This window comes from Thunnus albacares, chromosome 13, assembly GCF_914725855.1.
Source record: "Thunnus albacares chromosome 13, fThuAlb1.1, whole genome shotgun sequence".
Classification (NCBI taxonomy): Eukaryota; Metazoa; Chordata; class Actinopteri; order Scombriformes; family Scombridae; genus Thunnus; species Thunnus albacares.
Window position 1 is genome coordinate 22,203,163 of NC_058118.1, and position 21,146 is coordinate 22,224,308.

Below are 21,146 nucleotides of genomic sequence, written 5' to 3' on the forward strand. Positions count from 1 at the left end.
GTCATTGACCAATTGCAAACCATCTCCAAAATGAGGAAAGTCATCATATTAGCTGATCAAACAATTTGATCCATTTCCACGCCTCAACAAGAAAGACACAACAAATGACCATGGTTATTTTGTTTGTGTCTCAGTTGTTTTGTCTGTGGTCAGATTCAGGAGGCGCACTGGGACACAGTTGGCATTTTACCCCACAGGGGAATTTTCTGCAGCTGGTGCTGGTGGTAGTGGCGGAGCGGCGAGTCTGAATTAAGATTTGTAATTTAAAAGATGGCGACCGGGGATAAAGATAGGGGCATTTGGGAGAGAAGAGGACACATTAACATAATAAGAGCCTCTTCATTTGCACACAAGCCCAAGCTATCTCCACACCACCACCCCCAAAACTCCCTCTGGTCCGTAGTCACACCCATTAAGCCTGCAAAGCCTTCATTGTCCGGCCAGGCTGCGGACCTGAGGACCCCTCGCCAACAGATTGAGCTGGGTGAAGGGTTACAGCCAGACAAAGGAGGGTCCCTCCCCCTTCTCTTCTATTTGAAATCAATCACACTGGCTTTCACATTCAGTACCCCCCCCCCCGCCCTCCCTCCTGTTCTCCTCTTCATGTCAGTAGTGACAGTGGGCTTGGGCCAGCTCCCCACAGAGTCCCCATGCTGAATCGTCAGTCCTCCTTTCAAGACGTGTCCCAACCTGGACACACTGTCTCTGACAAAGTGGTCATGTAGGCAAAGACTGAGAGAGTAAAGCTGTTGTTAGGGGAAGACCACGTAATCTTTTAAAAGTTTATACCTGTAAATAAGTCTTGTCTCATGACCTTTGGGGCTCTGAGACTTCTGACTTCAGAGTTGCTTTAGAGTTTGTGAGAAAATAATATTTCAAAAAATTTTGCAGATTCATGTTATTCATCCAACAACAACAACAACAAGGACTGGGCTCCATGTGGTATGTAACCACAAATTGTTTTTTCTGGGGGCTGGAGGCTGAGGCAGTTTATTACAAAATGACAGATGAAGGGTTTCATTCCAGAAGTTAAGCCATCTTTAAGGATCCAACAATCATTTTTTGACCACAAACATTTGAGGTTTGAGTTGCAAAATGAGAATTTTGTGTTTCTCACTTTGTCATAATTGAAATGACTGATAATTTTCCAAAAATGTTTACAAAACTTGATGTAAGCCAATTTTTTAGCAGTATGACTTGTTGTCTACTGTCAGTTTGTGACTGCAAAGTTGTGTTTAGTTTTTTTAATTACATAAGAATTACAAATTGACTTTGAGCTACCATTTTGGGGACAGTGTGTTTAATAGAGATCAAACATTTCTTCTAATGGTGTTTTTTTTTTTTTTTTTTGGAATGAAACCTGAACATGAAGACAGTGTGACAGCTGTGACAGGTTTGGCACTTGAAACACTTAATTAAATTTATCTCTCCTTTCGCCTCCAATAACCTTCATTTTTGTGTCATTCAGAATAATTTATAAAAGGCAATCGTCTTTCTGTTGTTGATATGTACATACAATATTTTAATATTCTAATATATTCACAGGAAATCATAAATTCAGGCACTTTGCTGCCGCTAAACAGCAACTTCTTAGCACGAGAGATCCTGAGATTTAAGACCGTTTTCTTTTTAAATAAGCAACACAAAAGTAAAATAATCTTATATAGAGAGATTTATATTTAACAATCAGTTTCTTCTTTTTTTATCATAGCAAAATAAATCTTTTTTGTTAAAAATGTCTTTATCACCGAGGTTTCAAGCCCTGGTTTAAGGTTGAGTTTGTGTGAAGAGATCATTGTCCGTCGCCTCTCTGGAGGAGAAGTGATCAAAGAAAGCATTTCCAGGCGTTTTGAGTACCAGGGTCCCTTCTGTCGTGTTTAGTGCCTCAGTTTTCCAACGTTACAACTGTTCTTGGGCACAGTGCCAGAGCTGATAGTCCAAAGTACCAGTATCTTCTCTTCTGCTCGTTCTTCTGCCCACGATGAAACGTTTTTCTACAAACCTCCACCTTGTAATGAAGCCCACTGGCCTCAGTGCTCCACGTGCATACATGTGTGTCTGTGTATGTATTTATGCGCATGAGTGTGTAGAAAAGCCCACCTATATCTAAGGGCTTTGTCTGGTGCCATAATGGAGGTCCGACTGAAAACTTAATAAGAATAAAACCTTCAACTTAACTTTTGAAATGCAGCGGTGGACCTCCAATATGTTACATTACTTAAAAGTAGTGTTTCCTGTAGTGTGTACTTGTTCTGTTTGTGTTCTGTTTATGTCTGAATGTGTATGGGTGTGTTTAGTCTATCGGAGTGCCGTCTTCATGTCTATCCGAGAGCGCACGTCCTGGTATCCCAGGAGGCAAGGGTCAGTGGACAAGGCATCGTGGGTAAAAACAGAGTCGTTGTCAGAGGAGCAGGAGCTGGACGTGTCCTCACATGATGGGGAATACTGCTCGAAGGGCGTCGACAGGTCCAAATACTGGGGAGAGAGAAAGTTCAGAAATTACAGAAATGTTAGACAGATTTGACAGATGTTTGCTAAATTGGCAGTAAACAGCAATGGAAACTTTGCATTTTCTTAGAGGTTGTCAAACTGTTAATTTGTTCATTTAATGCGTCCACGCAAGAAGAGATGCAGATGTGGAGAATTGCTGCTGTTGCAATTTTAGACCACCGCATCAGTTCTGGAGCAACAGTTTTATATTGGTTAATATAAAGATGGTTTGGTTTATATCTAAGCCAAGAAATTTCTGTATTTAAGTATAAACCAACAAATCAATCACACGAACTGTTGACCAATCTGCAGGCGATGGTCCGTTTTTATGTATTTGGCGAGAAAAGGCTGCTCTGAAATTTCAGCAATGTGGACACTACAGCCAAACACAGTTTGATTTTGTTTGTGTTGTTTCAAGTTTATTAGCCCTGGACTCCACTCACTAGTCATTCACTCTTGTTTCAGCTCAACCAGTTTGTGTACTGAGGACATCTGGCTCGCAGATTGTAAAGAAGAGGAAGAAAATGTGTGTGCACACATGTTAGCATGTGTGCATGATTTAAAATGATTTGTATTTGGGTGTGTCGGTGTGTGTGCAATTTCATAGGAGGGAGTAGGTGCATGAATATGTTTGTATGCCTGTGTGTGTGTGTGTATGTGTGTGTATGAAGCTCACCTCATCAGAGATGGACAGCAGCACTCTGTCCAGCTCCTCCACCAGCTGTTTGAAGGTCGGTCTCTGGGTGGGAACGGCATGCCAGCACTCTCGCATCATCATGTAGCTACAGAGAAAAAACATAACATGCCAAAAATGATTTCTACAATCAAGACAATCTACAATGAGACAAACATTGTTGGCTTTGCATAATATATTGAAAAACTGTTAAGAGATGCAATGACTATCTGAAGTTTAGTTGGCAGTTTAGTTTGCCCTTAAAAGATACTTCCTTTCCAAAAAACATGTTGAAATAAACTAATTATGGTTACCCTAACCCAGTCAGGAAGCAAATGTGGAATGAATTATTATGTGAATGTAGAATATGTACAGCTTTAATGTTTGGTGTCTTGTCTCTAATCTCATCACCATACTCAGCGCAGCACAGACTGCGGAGTAGGGCCCATGAAATTTTTTATATGTTTTATATATTTGTTCCCCCATTTGTGCTGATGTGAACCCATCTACCTCTGCGCTGTAAGGAAAAAAAAAGATCTTAAAAACAACTTAAGAAAGATTATTTTGGCTAATGTAGCATACACAGGCAGTGGAAAAATAAAGAAGACTAAAAGAAGAAGTGCTCCTGCTTACAGTTCATGTGTGCAGTTGGAGGGTTTGTCCATGCGGTGTCCTTCCTTCAGCAGCTTGAAGAGCTCCTCAACAGGGATACCAGGATACGGCGAGCCACCCAGCGTGAAGATCTCCCACATCAGTACACCAAATGACCACCTAAGGTGGGACAAAAGGAGAGGAAAGATGGAGATTTAATGATTGGGACTTGTACAGTACTAAGTTTATTTTTGTAACTAACAGAGAGCCAAGATATGATATAATTAGGTTTTTAGGGAGTTCATAAATGATGATTTAAAAGTTGGAGAGGAAAAATAATTGACTAGGCATAAAACATTCTGACACAGAATACATATCAAATCATTTTGGGTTGTTTTTTGCCCATTATGTTGGTCTTGCACTACACATTGTCTTTGTTATAAAGAACTCCATGTTTCCCTGCAGCAGAGACTTCTATATGTGAAAAAAAGTGAAAAGTGGGACTTACACGTCACTCTGGTGTGTGTAGACTCTGTCAAACAAGGCCTCTGGTGCCATCCATTTCACCGGCAACCGTCCCTGCAGAGTGGACATAGAAACATTAGAGCTTTGCCTTCAATTACCACAACAACTCAGTTGCACACTTTTCATCTGAACATGTTTTTCTTTATGTCTCACTGTACCCCCCCCCCCCCCCCCCACCGAATTCTCACTCTCCATGCCCTCTCGTTTCTCCCTCACAATCCTCCCCCTCCTCCACCATCCTCCCTCCTTGTCTCCCCTCTTCTCTAATTAAGTCCCATTAAGCCTGCTGCCAATCAGAGGAAAACATCAGACATGTGTCTTGAGGAGTATTAAAGCTGTGAAAGGAGCCAGGCAGGAAGAACCTGGCTGAGGAGAGGACATGTTTACAAGCAGGGCTGGTTGAAAAACAACTAGTTTCCATTTTAACTTTTTAACAATTAAATAGCTTAATAATATCTTGCCATGACAGCTTATTAAGAAGGTCAGAGGTCAGAGTTTTCAACATCTAATCTTCTACTTGATTAACATTTAAGTTTACTACACTACTTATACTTGAGTAGGATATTCTACTCATTTTTTGGAGCTGAAAATTAGAATTTCTGGCTCTTAGTTAAACAAAAAAAGCAATAATCACATGGACCATGTCCAGTGGTTGATGTAAAAAATAATATTTTCTTTCTGAAATGTGCAATAAGATGCACAATAACACATTAGCTTCTCAAATGTAGAAAATTTAAAAGAGAGCAGTAATTTAGCTGCACCATACCCCGCTTCTCAACCACTGGAAAGTTATTCCTGAAAATATGCTGCAAGAAACTGTCACTCACATTGGTGGTTTTCTTGTAGTAGTCGATCTGGTGGACTCCTCTGGCCAGTCCAAAGTCAGCGATCTTCATCACGTTGTCCTCCGTCACCAGAACATTTCTGGCTGCCAAATCTCTGTGGATGCACTGTGGAGAGAGAAGACTGAGAATTAAAGACTGACAAAACCAAAATGAGCTTTAGGCCTACTGCTGGGTCTCCACATTAGAAGATTAGCATTAAGTTTAAATGATCCTGGTTAATGGGCTCAGAAATGTCTAATTTGGAGAAGGGGCTGAATGCATCATTTTTTGTGGAGTGCGTTGCTTCTTTTTTTGTTTGCTTTAACACTGCTCTCCCTTTGGCAAAAGCATAAATTCAAAGTCTTGGCTGAACAAGAACGCTGAACTAAACTTTATTATCTAATGTTTTATATTCATGAAATGCTCTTTTGAATTTGGACTTATGAAACAACATGTCCCTGTCTGTTCCAGGCCATGGCTTGGAGAGATCATGTAAAAAAACAGAGGCAGAGGGAGGTAGAAATGATTCACTGCAGATGTTCTCCAAAAATGAAAAGACTCGGGACTCTAAAGTCAACACGCAATGCCTCATTTTAGTGAACGCAACAACATTAAAATGTCTTTATATAGAAACCCTGGAGTTTGAAGAAAAAACAACCCTTTGGGAGGAAAAAAAGAAAGGCAGTGTTTGCCCACATTGAATGGATGTCATTAAGTTTATTTTGGTTTTCATTCGAAATAGACGTGGGATTTGTGGGGATGTGCGAAATGAACCAGTCTTGGTTTGTGGGTCTCCCCATAATGGAGGGGTAGTTTCAGGCTCCTACATTCTTAGGAGGCCGTAGAGCCAGAAACCTGATGCCTACACCCAGACGACGGCTCTGCTGCCTGTTTGCTAACAGATTTATGGCAGCGCTAAAAAGGACAAAGCCCTGCGACGGAGGGACAGACAGATGGATGGAGAAGAGTAAACAGGACTGAAGCTGCAGCAGCTTTCTGCTCTGGAATGCCTGTCTGAGACACCGGCTGGCAGACAAAGAGACATGTTGATAAGAGGCACACAGACAGGGTGCATGCTGGGAAAATGAAAGGAAAAGAAACATGGGGGGTGGGGATGGGAAGAAAAGAAAGACAGGAGCGGACAGAGGCATAGAAGATGGCACGAGAGATGGGAAAGGAAAGAGAAAGAGCAGAAAGCTGGTGATGCTAGACAAAACTCATCCAGAAAGCCGAGTGCCCAAATAAAAGAAAAACACTGAATTAAGCAGAGGAACTTAATCCTAATCAAATTCCCTTTAAGTCAAAACCCAAACTTCTGATATTACAGCTCCTTCAGGGCTCATACAGTTCATGAAGTCTACAAATGTTGCAAATTTTACTCTCCTGTTTTTATTTTGTGGCTGTATTTCCTGCCCAGGGACATGGCTACGTTTTAATGAGGTCTGATATGTAAACATCCCCATGCGTTTAAAGCTTACAATATAAAAGTTCCTTCAGTGCACTAAAAGCCAACTCCCCAGGACATTCAAGAAGCTGGAGCCACAAAACATCTGGCTTTTTTACCTGATAAACTGCTTACAACTGATTAATTATCAAAACAGTTATCAGTTAACATTCTTTCATTCAATTAATTAAATCGTTTCAGCACTAAATCTGTTTCCTTCCTGTTTTCCAACTGTTGGTGAAAAGGGCTAGTATCTCCCTAAACACAAAGTACCAACACTAAAACATTTAAGTGTTTGACAACTGGTAAAAAGTATTTCATTATGTATTTTACTTTCTAACACTGTTGATGTTGATGTTGACCTCTGCCACCTCCTGCATTCATTAAATGCTTGCAGAGACATTTTACAGCCACCAGAGATTCAGTTATACTCTCAGATGTCATGCTACTACATGTTATCAAAGTGAGCATACCCTTTTGGAGGCCAGGTATTCCATCCCTCTGGCCACTTGGTAGGCACAGGACAGGAGGTCTTTGAATGTGAGCTGCTCCTCAGGCACCTTTGTCACATCAAAGGTGTAGTCCATGCCTGGGGGTCGCCGGGCCCGCAGGTACTCCCTCAGACTGCCTTTGGAGGCGTACTCCACCAGCACATACAGAGGGCCTAGGGGGTGAACACAAACAGGATGAAGGATGGTGTTGTTTCTATTGTTGTTTTAGTCTGGAGGCTTGGGACCACCATGGTTGAAACACTCACTAAATTAGGCCCAATGGTTGGTTTGTTGTGATTTACAGTAACAAGGGGGTTTGGCATTGTTTTCTCTCCAAAATAATTTGTCTCAACAAGGAAGAAACTGTCCTTTCATCATTGTTCTAATCAATGACCAAAAAGACCACCAGTTTAACTTGACTGACTTGTCCATGAGATGACTGATCCAACCTTTTTATTCAAATTCCCTAGTTGGATCAAATAAAGGTATGCTGTAAAGAAATTACACTAATTTCAAGCCTAAGACGCCTTAGAAAGGATTAGTCATAGGTCAGAAACTCACCATCCTGTGTGCAGACTCCAAGCAGGTTTATGATATTCTTGTGTTTGTCCATCACCTTCATCAGCTCCATCTCCGAGATGAGGTCCGCAAGATCTTTGTCTGTGGCGTCATCTAGGGAAAGATACCTTTTATTTAGACAAGCAGAGACTTAAGCAATTCTCTTGAGGAATTTTTTTGTCTATATAATTTCTTTTCTACCTTTGAGCATCTTAACCGCCACAGTGGTGGCCTGGTCCTGGCAGTCCTTGTTGATGCCGTAGGCCTCAGCTCTGACCACCTGACCGAAGCAGCCTTCTCCCAGTGGTTTGCCCAATGTTAAACTAGAGAGAGGACAGGAGTTAGTGAAAATAAGTATGTCTGAATGAAAACTGTACAAATCCATAATTTTGGGCTCTGGTTCCTTAAAACATACGTTGGGTAGAGCTAAAAATGGGCTGTGGGTTTGTTTCTTTTTAGGTCCCCACATACTGCGAGAGCTACAATGTTTAAATGAGTCTGGATCCCAAGAGCCAAACTAAACTTAGTGAAGAAACACACTCTTTGCAAGAAACAGAAGTTTTAAGTAAATGCTGTGTTCTCTGTTATCTCTTTGATAATAATTTCAAATGTAATCTTTTCAAATCCTGTCAGAAGTTTTTATAAATTGCATATAGCTTACTTCTCCCTGGGGAACTCCCAGTCCGGGTCGTAGGGCAACTCAAACTCCATGACTCCAGCCAGCATGGGAGAGCAGCTGGACGAGAGGCGAGCTACCCTCATCAGAGATGCGCTGGACTTCCCTGATGAGTTGGACTCCACTGAGTACTGAGGGAAGAGACGCAGACAAGGAGAATTTAGTAACCACCCTTCAGGTACAATCAAAACAACCTTTGAGACAAGTAATACTTTCAGACTCTCTTTTTAAATACAATGCAAAATCAAAATTTATATTTTCAGTGCAGAAGACATTTTGTCCACTAGAAACAGGTCAGTCGTGCAAACTAGTTCATGTCCTGGTCCTGTACCTGTCTGCGAAGAGGGAACTTGGAGAGCTTCTGGACAGGGAGGGCATCAAAAGGCTCCCTTCTGGGGTGGACCTGCATTCGACACAACACCACAATGACGATGGCCATGATCAGAGCCAGGAAACCACAGGCGTAGATGATGATGTCGGTGTACTTGGTCTCCATGGTGTCCATAGCATCTGCTGCTTCCTCCTCTATAGGAACAGGGAGAAAATTTTAATAAAAGAGTTTACAGGAAACCTTTACAGGAAAATAAAAATAAATAAATCAAGCAATGAGGCAAAACCTGTCCAGCACTGATTCATGTAGTCTTCAGTTCTTTTACCTGAAATGACGGTGAGCCAGGCAGACTGGTGGGCAAAGCCAATTGAATTTCCCGCCAGACAGGTGTACTCTCCTGCATCCTCCATGGTAACTTTGGACAGGTAGAGCACCTCCACCTCTGACATGTTCAGACTGCCGGTCTGAATGAACCAGAAACAGGGACAGTAATTAGTATACAACAAAAAACAATCTTTAACAAATTCTTAATTCTAATGATTCCTTTTTTTAAAAGAAAAAACAGGCAGCACTAGCAGCTTTTTACAGTGAAGCAGCTGCATCAAGTGTTTACTGTGGTTAGTGACTAAATGCTACTACTTTTTATGGTGCGAAATTAGTTTATTACTCTATTACAGCTCTAACAAACAGGGCAAATGAAACCAGATAGTAAAACTTGTTCCAGTCTTTTAGACAGGGTTCCAAATTGGAACATATAAACTAAATAGCAACTCCCAACAGCGCTAATACTTTACACAACTTGACAATTTGAATTTGCCTGGGTTCTCAAGGTAGCTAAGCAAGAGCTTGCGTTTGAACTTGTCTTCTGCCTCTGATAAAAAAAACACTTGTTAAATATCACCAACCTTAAGGACCTGAACGTAGGGCGTCCCATCAGGACCGTAGCGGCTGCCATTCCTTTCGATGTGTTTGAGCCACTGAATATGAGGCTGGGCATCGCTGTAGACCTTACAGTGGAACTGGACGTCACTGCCCACCACTGCTGTGGTGTTGGCTGGTAGACCTGCCTGCAGGATAGGCCTGTGTGGGGAGCGCTCTGTATTGGAGAAATCAGAGGAGAGATGAACAAAGACTGAGACTGAAAGATAGCATTAAGCTCAAGAGAAACCAGTCAGAGCTAAAAGGATTTCTCTTCTTCAAAGGTGAATCGAGGACTTTGAGACAGAGATTTAACTGATCTGCCAAGCGTGGTTTAATTCTGACAGAGTCTCAGAAATACCCCTCTCACCAGGAGTCCATGTAGGCAGGACAAATGTGGGGGAAACTGAAGTCACAGGGAGCTGTGAACAGTTAAAAACCAGATTTTTGGCAGTTTAACAGTCGACAAACATCACTGCTTTGTAAACAAACTTCTCAAAATGGCCAGCAGTTGTTACTGTCACCTATAATGTGTTTTTATGCTGGCAAAAGAGCAGGAAATGTCATTTCGGGATGAAAATCAGTTCCATTAGCGTGGCTCTTTGTCAGCTGGTCGCCGGGTTCTCTTTGATCTGTGGTTACTCTCGCTCTCTGATCTCGTTAGTTGTCTCGTTAGTCTTCTCCCCCCGTTGACAGGGACGGAAACTGACCCCGCGGTGGACGGACAGCGAACAAATGAACAAACAACCCGCAGCCCTCCTCAATCTCCTGTCACAGGTCAGGTAGAAAACTGGTGTGGACGCCTGACCGTCCACATCCTGCCAGCCACGGCCGACGCCAGGCGCCCCTGTCACCTTCTGCTCACCCCCGATTATCCTCTCCACCAGACTGGAGGCTTTCATTTGAAGGCATGATGCTTTTTCTAAAAGTGCTGACTAATGACTGTTGCTATAGCTGCCATGAATACTGTCGGCCAGATCACAAGGCATTGAAATTCAGGTTAAAAGATCTAATTTACTTTTTCACGTGCAACAACAAACACTAGATCATCCGTGTCTTACCCAGGACATCAAGGACGTAGCTGTAAGTGATGGAGCCGTATTTATTCTCCACCACGCAGGTGTAGTTTCCTCTGTCTGAAGGCACAACGCTCTCCATCACCAGGCTCCAGTGTTGGTGTCTCAGCTAATTAAAGAAAGACAAATTTAATATCAGTTTGGATAACCTTTTGGAGAGTCCTAATTTTCTGTCCACTGCCTGAACAACTAACTACTCTTGGTAGTTTTTTGATATCCTCACCTTGATGCCCCCGATGCGGTGCTCTCCTCTAAATTCACGACCGTTTTTGAGCCAGCGGATGCTCGGCATGGGGCTGCCCATGGCAGCGCAACGAAACTTCACTGTGTTGCCTGCAGGAACAGCATACAACCTCTTCTCCATACGCTGAGTGTGGGTCCAATAGGGACCTGTATGGACAAAGACCAACCAATGAGCTGTTAGTCCAATTAAATACCTTGAGGTTGAGTTGTACTAATTCCTCAGTAATTGCAGCTATGAAGCAAACAACCAACAAACCTCTGGAGAAGTAAACCTGGTCATTTTCGATCTCAGCTGATGAGTCCTCCAAGCCATTGTCCTCGTCATCATCCCCCGACCCCAATGAGTCTGTGAACATAAAACAACAAATAAAGACAATATGAAGAGACATGAAAACATATTTTCAGCTGCTTCAATCCCCCATATTCAGAATCTGTTTGGGAAACAAATTCTACAGTGAATATCACAGGGGCAGCGGACATTTCTTGATTAATCAATTAATCACTTGGTCTTTAAAATGTAATGAAATGGTTTTTCAAGGCCCAAGTGTATCTTGTATTTATATGTCAGCTTGTTCACAGGCTAACTTTATACTAGTACCTGGTTAGCTAACCATATTAGCACTGAATAGAGCCCACACTGACAAGAGTTGTTTTGTAAAACACACCTCTTAAAGCAATCAAGCAGCTATTACTTAACACTGTTAGTGTTCCTACCTGCCACAGTGATGGTAAAGTTCCTGACAGGCTCTTTGGTTCCCCGGAGAACACAAACATAAATGCCTGAATCCTCGTACGTTACATCTGTGATCTCCATGATGGCACCGCGGATCTGGATGCGGGGCGTAGCCAGAACCCGGACTCCCTCCTTGTACCAGTTCACCGCCATGCCAGGCCGAGTGCTCACGTCGCAGCGCAGTTTCAGGACGTTGCCTGGCTCTAACAGAAGATGCTCTGTGGTGTCTTCACTCAAGTCCTCAAGAACATCTGTTGAAACCAAAGAACATTGGCATGCAAGGTTTTAGCAGGACGCGATTTGTTTGTGCCAACTTTTGTTTGCCAACTTTTTATTTCTTGCTTTTCTTTCTTTTCTTCATTTTGCTCTTTTACACAGAACAGGCCAGTCAGCAGGTTATTTCTTCATCTCCCCTCTAAAGCCAGTAACCATCTCCTCAACTATGACCTTCAACTCCTCAACCTCATTATCTCCCATCCCCACATAAACACACACAATGAAATTACCATGGAGACCTGGAGGCCTGACCGACCCGACCCTCCTCCACACACCCCCTCCTCCCTTCAAGTCCCTCTTCATCTTTTTGTTCCTCTGTGGATTATTGTGGGACTGAGAGCGATCTAGCTAACACCACAAACCCCCCTCCCCGCCTCACTCATTCACTCCAAAAAAAAAAAAAAAAATGAAGAAAAGAAACGAGGAGGAAGAGAGACTGAAGCTAATGAACATGTTGCAGCGTGACAGTGGACGGAGAGTAAATCTGAGGGGTGGTGAAGGTTCACTGGAGATCTAAGTGAGCGAAGGGAGGAGAGAAGATCATTCCAGTCAGGGGAAGAAGACGTTGGTGTTTGAGCCCACACAGATGGTCACCAATACCACCTTTGACAGTGTTCTCACTTTTCTAAGTTTTCTAAATGTATTCTTTACAGCAGTATAAACTTAAATTTCTGCATCGTCAATATTTCAAACATTTTGTTAAGGATTTCAGATGTCATGGGCAAAAATTGTGCCTGTACAGTGATATCATTGGATTTAGATTTGGATTATTGGAGGAGTTTTTTTTACAGCATGAAAATCAAGTTACCTTGGGGAATTTCAGCAGCAGTCATGTCCATAGTTCGGGAAATGATGACACCTATGGAAGAGAAATGTTGGGGTTAGGAAATAATGTTACACTGTATTATGAATGACTGGTACCATAGTCCTAATTCCCACTATGGGGAACTTTGGAGCTGTCCAACAAATTACATCTGAATGGCACAAAAACTAAATATTAGGATGGTGTGTCTCACCAGGCAGGACTTCCAACCACGCAGACTGCATGGCCTGTACTGTCTGTCCTGCGTGGGTGCTCTTCGCCATGCAGATGTACTCTCCTGCATCCTCCAGAGTGATGTTGGACAAATGCAGAGTGTTCACCTTGGATATGTTGCCCTGCAGGGCCTGCATAAAGGAACGATCAATTTAACATCTTTTTCAAATGACGAGGACAGAATCAAAGCATTTTGTAAAGAGAAAATGAGAATTGAGAATCAAATTGCGGTATTTTGTTCTGTCAGCTGATCGCTTCTCACCGTTAGAGCCCTAAGGCGGGGCTGTCCTCCCTGACTTCTTCCTGGGCCGCTGACTTCTGTTTTCAGCCACTGCACCTTGGTGGAACCTGGCCGGTGGACTTTACACACCAGCTTCGCCTCACCACCCACCACCCCTGTGGTGTTTTCTGGGTAACCTGGCACGATCAGAGGCCTGGAGACCCGAAGATCTGGAGAGCAAACAAGAGAAAAAGGCAAGAAAGATAGAAAATCAGTCATAATTCAACGCATCAAAGAGGCATTTCAATGTATTAAACATGTTTAATACATTGAATGGTTCTTATTTTTACTCCTAAAAAACTGCAGACCCAGATTTTCAGGTGTCATGATGCGGTTATTTCACAGAATAAAGGAGTGTAGAGTCTTAACAAACTGTTACAAACCCTCTTGGTCTGAACGGGCCCTGAGTGCGCAAGACAAAATTGTCAACACACACCCTGGCGGTTTCGGTTTACCTCTGAAAGGTCCGGCAACAGAAGTACATCATGTTCTTAAACAACCGTTGTCATTTAATGCTACCAGGAACTGGTGATAGAGTGCCCTGATAACCACTACTACACCACTACACACTACTATCGTGTCACCATCAGCCACAGTGCCATCCATTCAGTGGGTCACTTGCCTATTTATGTGCTCGCCCGCTCACTTGTTGGAGCATATGTGTGCCCTGGCCAGGGACCTCACTTACTGCTTAGTCACTCAGAACGAGCAATTTTCCAGGGCAATTTTCTGTTTGATTGCTTCCTGCGAGCGCTTAGTGAAAAGGCAATCTGTTCCCTTGTCGGATTGAAGTGCTGCCTTTTTTTCTAATCGCCCAGAGTACATGTAGAGGTAAAGCTTCCAGGAACAAATACACGCTTACAGCCTTGTAAGTGGCAAAAACCTGAAGCAGTGTTTGGTCAAAGCAGTCAAAAGGAAAACAAATTAAAAGAAATGATGGCCACATTTAATGTGAATACACTCATCATTTACTCCATTTGGATTGAGAAACTACTAAATTTGAGTTCAAAATATTAAGAATATGAAATCCCAACAGGCCACACTAATGGAGCAAACTTGAACACAGTACAACCAATAGTCAGCTGTAAATCACAGAGATAAAACACACACACTTACAGCCATGCTAATGAACTTGCAGAGACAGGAACGGTGCCCTTGAGTTGAACTCGCAGCAGAGTGTGAATTGTCACCCAGAGGCGAGGGGGCAAACAAAACACAACACAACACAAACAAACCGCTCGGCTGGTGCGAGCCAGCCAGCCAGCCGGCTGCGCTGGCAGCAGAGCCCTCTTTGGAAACCAGTTGGGACAATCAAAAGGCCTTCATGCCCCGACCCGGGAACATACAGCAGCAGAGCCCTTCAATATGTACGTTCTATCGGGTCAGTTTTATATGGAGAGAGCTACAGAACGTCTCATCATTTAGTCTTTTTCCTGACTGGCTCTCTTTGCTGAAGAATTACTGAAACTCTTTAATGTGACCCTCCTTTTTATAGACCGTATAAACAATTATTGTATAAACAGTGTATAAACAGATAATACATGATTGCATATAAATAACATCTTCATATATTTTATATGAATATGAATAATTTATTTATTGAATCACTAATTAAATTGTTATATTAATACATTACCAACTTGTAATTGTATATGAATTAAGTATTTACATTCTCATGACAAATGAGCAAACTCCAATCGCTTATGAAGGCCATGAGATATGACTAAAAGCGCTGGATGAAATCTAGTAAGTAGAATTTTTGTCAGACTACTGTTACCTAGGTCAAGAATAAACCTTTAAGCTCAGCATCACTATTTTTAACCCACCTGTGACTGACTTGTACACTTGTATAAACACTAAATTAACGATTTATAACACACCTTAAATATCTGATAATAAAACATCAACCATCATTGAGTGAAACTTAACTGTTAGAAGAAAGGTTGCTGGATGTCAGCTCCTCGAAATTTTATTTTAAAGCACAGAAAACTATGATATTTGACAGAGTTCATAAAGCAGCTTTGAACTTCAAAAATCACAAGCTTCTTAGCGGTCCACAGACAGCTCTGGACACTGAGCGCCCTGACTGACCAGCGGATGCACTCCTAAAAAAATGCCAAGCCAGTTATTCTTTGCAGAGATCAAAGCAAAAGATGGCATTCTTTGGCAAACAGCTCCCTGTTCTGGCAATGTGAAATAAAGATATTAACAGCATTTGGGTGTAAAGACTGTTTTTCATTCAATATCTCTTAAAAATAAAGGAATCAGCCAACTATCTATATACTATATAAATTTCTTGCTGCTGAAAGCAAAGGAAGAATATAGACAAAAGTTATACTCAGACTTTTATATAATCTGTAATGATGTGGGGGGAAAACAGAGCTGAAAATAAACGCTGCTTGTGTGTCCAAGAAGTTTTTATGAGAGAAAAAAAAAACATTGGACAAGTCAAATCCCTGCATTTAGCAACATGCGGTTAGTAACGTTAGATATGTAATTATATTTGAAGAGAGCTGTGATTTATTTTTCACTCTGAGCTGTTATCAAATTAGCAACACAACAGAAAACACCGGGGACCGAGGATTATTTAAAGAGATTAATAAAAGCTTTGTTCGATAAAATCTATTCATTTGAAAAAAAACGGAAAGATCTATAAACAACTCTTCTTTTTTTAGCCTAAATTTAAACTTTTTTTCTTTGTGTCTGACTCTCACTGTCTGTATCGTATCCCTCTATCAAATTGCACTTAAAAACCAAGAATCGAAGCAATGTTGCAGTGTTTTTTTCTGACAGGATAAAAGAATCCTTCGCAGAAGCATCAACAATTACAGATCAGATTAATCCAACCGAATCCCAGCTCAAAGTTTATACAACAGCTTGTACCAATCAGAGCCTTAAGGATTTCACAGAGTCGTGTTTTTGAGATTACTGTGGCACATACTGACTAAAGTCCAAGAAATTCCTCTAAAATAAGCTCCAGTGGTAGAACTACAAAGTAGTTACAAGGAAGTTTGTTTGTGGAGATTGAGGCTTGATTTTATTTGGCTTAAGCTCATAAAAGTGGTTCTGAAACGGATTGTTTTTGTGTGAAAAACTGTGAAAATTGGGAAGCATTCCTCCAGTTTGACCAGGTATTTGACAAGAATTTGTTACAATCATAAAATCACAGATTCCTGAGGGGACTGACTGATGTTAAAATCTTAACTTAGCACCATAATAAAAGTCGCAAAGTGTCTCCACAGCTGCAACCTGCATGACCTAAAGATCTTTCTATTATCAATCCTGGCTTAAATCTTTACTTGTCTGTCTTGTAAATAAACCTAAGAGGTTTAGCCGAGCCCCCTCCTGCACACTGTGGTCTCAACAGCAAGCCCTGGCTGGCCTCGCTTGGCCCCTGCAGTACAAAGTGGGGCCACAGGGAAAGAAAAGAGATAGCTTCTGTACTCGATGCCTCCAGGGGAAACAATCCACTTTGTCTTTCATCATCCTGCACACATCCTAACAAAAATGTCATCCTTAAGTCCTTTAATCTGACTTAAAAAACTAAAATACCTCCCAGCACAGGAGAAATTAGTGATTCATCTCATGAGGTTTGTTTTTGAAAGATGATGATTCAATCTGGACTCGATGGAAACATTTTAATTGAACTTTAAACTGACGATGACTGACTTATTGCATTGGCTTTGGTTTGTAAAGCATCAATGAAAAAGCCCCTGCACCCCCCCCCCCCCCCCCCCCAATACTCCCTCCCCTCCTCTTATTCCTCTACAGCTGGCTTGCAGCCAGGCAGATTTACACTTCCGAGCCCCAGGGCCTCGGACGGATCAGGTAGCGCAGTTTACGGCAGCAAAAACACTGAGAGCCCCCGTCCTGCCCCCCCCCCCCTCTTCACTCCATCCAAGAATTGACTACAGCCTCTCTGTCATTTTTCCTGTCACCTTGACTTCCTCTGGTGGTCACGCCTCCGCCATGGTTGGCTTGTTGTTACGGCTGCCAAGAAACTCTCTAAGAAAGGAAAGTGGACTGATGGGACGCTGTGTTTTTACAGAAACCTTCACAGATGAGGCTTATCACAAAAACACACCTCTACTGTCGACCTGAGCAACCTTAACATGCCTCACTCCTGTGCAAATGTTGGCAATCTATCAGTGGAATCAAACCAGCAACCCTCCAGACACAAAATTAACACACACCTCAAACTTAAAAGGCATAATGACATAAGAAAAACTGTTTGTATATGAAGTGAAAATGTGATTTCAGCAGAGAGCATTTGAAATTGTTATATAGTTTCAGTGTATCTGTTTTTAGGGAGTGATTATTAACTTCGGGGGCAAAAAGAGCACAAATAAAACCTGCAGAACAACCTTACCTTTAGTTCTTCCTTCATCGATGGCTCTGGCCGAGACTCTGTCCATCAAACAGAGCAGGAGAACGCAGAACGTGCAGACCCTCGCCATCTTCTAGACGTGATGTGCGTGTTTTATGGTTGAAAGGTTGAAATAAAAATTGGAAGCCTGGAGTTGGCCTCACACTCCAGTCCCTGGCATTGGCAACCTCAGAAAGCCACAAAGTCTCTAAATCTGGGTCCTGTAGGGGCAAACAAACACATGGCAGACGGTTATCTGTTGATCAGAAACTTGATTCCTCAAGGAGATTTGGTTGGAAAGGAGCAACAAACATTAACTTTTGTGTTCAGTTTTTGACCAGGTGGCAAAAACACAAACAATTGTCCATCCAGATAGTTAAAGAGAGAGTCTGTTTTGTCTGCGAGCAGCTGTATTCTTAACCAGATGCCCTGCTAACTGTCCCTCTCGTCTGCCTTACATTGTCCAGGCTCTCCTGCGTCATGAATAAGGAGCAGGGCTGTTACCGCCTGTTGTTTGTCAATGGATGGCGCTCAGTCTGCCCCGGGATAATGGGCCCTTACTAGGAAAACACTTGAAACTTGCCAGGAAGCTACAGAATCTGAAGGAGCAGCGGAGGGGTTCGATTGGCAGCTGATGAGACTTCAGGTTCAGGACAGGAGGTAAAAAACATACAACAGGCAGCAAAATAGTGAAATAGGTGACTTCTCAGACTCCGACTTGATTTTAGAAGGCAAAGGTGATAAATTAGTGTCTTTTTCACCACAGTCAAACTCTAAACTTCACTTATGGACTTCCTTTTAGCCAAACTGGGAGATTTGGTAATAGAGCTGTGTGTGACACCTGAGCTGCAGCAGTGACACCAAACCGTACTTTTTTTACTACCTTAATTTGGAGAATATGAATTAGTGCTGCACTCACTACTTCTTTCATTACTGATTAGTCTTGATTAAGATGTCAGAGAATAGTTTTAAAAAATGCTCCACCACAATTTCCTAAAGGCCAAACCGATGTCTTCAGATGGAGTTTGATCTGACGAACAGACCAAAAGCCAAATGTAGTCAGTTTACTGTCACAACAGTTAACAAAAAGGAGCAAATCTTTACATTTTAGAAGTTGGAACAAGGAAATGTTCTGTAATTTTGTTTGAAAACCCTTTTATACATTATCAAGATGGAATTTTGATAGTTTAATTTTCTGTTGATCAACTAATCGATTAACCAGCTACTCATTTAAGCTCTACTAGAAACATGCTTCAACTTTTCTTTAATTTAACACAATTTGCCTCAATGTATCTGTTTTTAACTTACAATTTCCATAAATGTGCATCTCTGTAAAAATTTCTGCTGTCATCATAAATGAGTATCTTGAATTACTATAAATGCCACGATTACACTTACATTCCACGAGGAGATATTATCATTATTAACAAAATTACAGGGAAATTAAAGTTATTTTTTTTTTAGAATCAATCTTAAGTATAACAAAGTCATTGTGCAGATAAACTACAAACTCTGATAAGAACACTAAAAGAATAATACAGTGATTTTTCTGATGCGAGTCGGGCCAACTGCGCACAGGCGCCAGACCCTGGTGCGTGCGCTCCATGCATGCAACCCCACCACCCACCCACCCACCCTCTCTCTCTCTCTCTCTCTCTCTCTCTCTCTCTCTCTCTCTCTCTCTCTCTCACTCACACACACACACACACGCACGCGCGCACACACACACACCGTTTAAAGAACCAGCTTGCTGAATGAAACGTATTCTTTCTCAATTAAGGACTGGAAAACTTTTTTTCTCCTGCTGCTGCTAATTCCGCTGGCACGCTGCCTGGTTGCTGCACTCTGCTGTGTTCAGCTGGAGCCAAAACGCTTCTACTGTATTCTACTTTTCAGTCCTGAAAACGGAGAGAAGGGTGTCACTGTGTTTTATTTTTAATACTGTATACGTCTGTCACATAAATCGCACTTACTAAATCAGCCCCTATATTCGCACTTTTCGTCTCAAACAGTCCTTGTAGGTCATAATGAACACAAACGCAGCCAAAAGCGTCAGACTGGTTACTATTTGTGATATAGTGACTTAAAGGGTTGTACTGTTCACACGTGTGTGCATAAATTCAGCAGTGCGTCACCCTGAGATCGATCCCAACTTCTGAGCATACTTACAGCTACAGGCAGATTTCTTAAACTCAAATTTTCTTTAAAAATCCCTAAAATTAACCCACGTTTTACCCCAAACACCTATTTATCTCATCAAGCGGCCGAACCTGAGTGTCTGATCAACATTGTCACCCTGCACAGTGTCATTGTTTAACTTCATGTGAATGAAAAAGCTGTGAAATGTATCACTTTTCTGTCATTTAATGGTGGGATTCCTGTGATTTGTAGTCTGACAAAGTTCAAACTCCGCTCTGAGCGACACAAACAGTCTTTTCTCCCCACAAATAGTCCATGTGGAAGGTTCAATGTCTAATAAGTGTTTGGCGCTTGTGCGTTGCAAAACATAACAAGTAAACCTTCGCCTTGTATGCAATCTACAGTTCATTTCCTGAAATCCCTGTTTAAAATGACAAAACGTGGATTAATTCACTGTTTAACAATGCAAATAAGTTATCCTGGTGGGTCAAGCGGTGGAGAAACAGAAGCTCTGCTGCCTTGATTAAAGAGATATCTACTCTGCTTTCTAGAAAATCACCGAAAACAAATGTAAAGGTACAATTATCTCGCCCTGGCCCTTTTGCCAAGATATGAGGTTTAAGTAATTGAATATCAGCCTTCTTAAAATTGCTTTTTGTCGTAACATGTAACCCACACTCTGCCCTGCCCGCAGAAAATGAATGAAACAACAACTCTCCAAGAATCTCCAGCTGTCCCAGTCTGTATTCACCCACCTTTCCTCCCGGTCTGTCCTCGCAGTGATGACTGGCACCAGGGGGGGGGGGGAATCACTCCTTATCCCGGTCGATACGAGTGAATATTGAAATCCTCATTTGGAGCTCTAGTCCCGCTGTATGCCTTTCAAAAGCAGTCTGTGAGCAGGTCTCGGTTGTCGTGTGTCCGGCTGAAAACCGAGGTGAGCTTATAAATCCATCAAAAACAGCCCCGTGGAACATGAACGACAGCTGCCGGGCTCCTGGTGACCGGAGGAAGGAGCTGTGATCCCCGGGGCAAAGTCCACTGCAGCCGGTCGCTCAGAACACTAAATCCATGGAGAGAAAGAAAACCAAACAGGGAGCGAGAAAGAAGATTTGTGCGTGTAAAAGATGCCCTTTCTCGCTCTGACAAGGTTGAAAAAGATCCGATGTGGCTAAAGAATGAGAGAAAGATTGATAGAGATAGAGAGGTAAAACGTGCCCCGTAGTTCAGAGTCCCTTCTTGGTTAAACTGTACCGCCTTGGGTAGCTCGGTGCGTCTTTACGCAGCGCTTCTGCAAGTTCTCCTCTCCGCGGTGAGTTTATCCCGGTAAGATCTGAGCTCCGCTGCTGTAATGTGGAGCTCAGCGTCCTCAGTCCGATTTCCCTTCTACAGCAGCGACAGAGGAGCGAACGACTGCGTCCTTCACACACCAGCCCTCACAACACACTGCTGCTCTCTGGACGGCAGTCACAACAA

General features: G+C 42.3%; 1 protein-coding gene across 1 annotated transcript; it reads right to left on the reverse strand.

The window, feature by feature from the left end:
* Positions 1–590: 590 nt before the first annotated feature.
* Positions 591–21,127, reverse strand: fgfr4 (fibroblast growth factor receptor 4). The gene is made up of 21 exons (XM_044371372.1): positions 20,426–21,127; positions 17,535–17,752; positions 13,148–13,335; positions 12,866–13,016; positions 12,658–12,708; positions 11,555–11,824; positions 11,097–11,186; positions 10,821–10,987; positions 10,583–10,706; positions 9,509–9,699; positions 8,929–9,067; positions 8,604–8,797; positions 8,258–8,403; positions 7,798–7,919; positions 7,600–7,710; positions 7,021–7,211; positions 5,107–5,229; positions 4,263–4,333; positions 3,797–3,934; positions 3,167–3,272; positions 591–2,475 (listed from the first exon to the last, which is right to left on the reverse strand). The coding sequence occupies exons 2-21, from the start codon at positions 17,620–17,622 to the stop codon at positions 2,299–2,301; spliced, it is 2,838 nt and encodes a 945-aa protein (XP_044227307.1). The 5' UTR covers positions 17,623–17,752; positions 20,426–21,127; the 3' UTR covers positions 591–2,298.
* Positions 21,128–21,146: the final 19 nt, after the last annotated feature.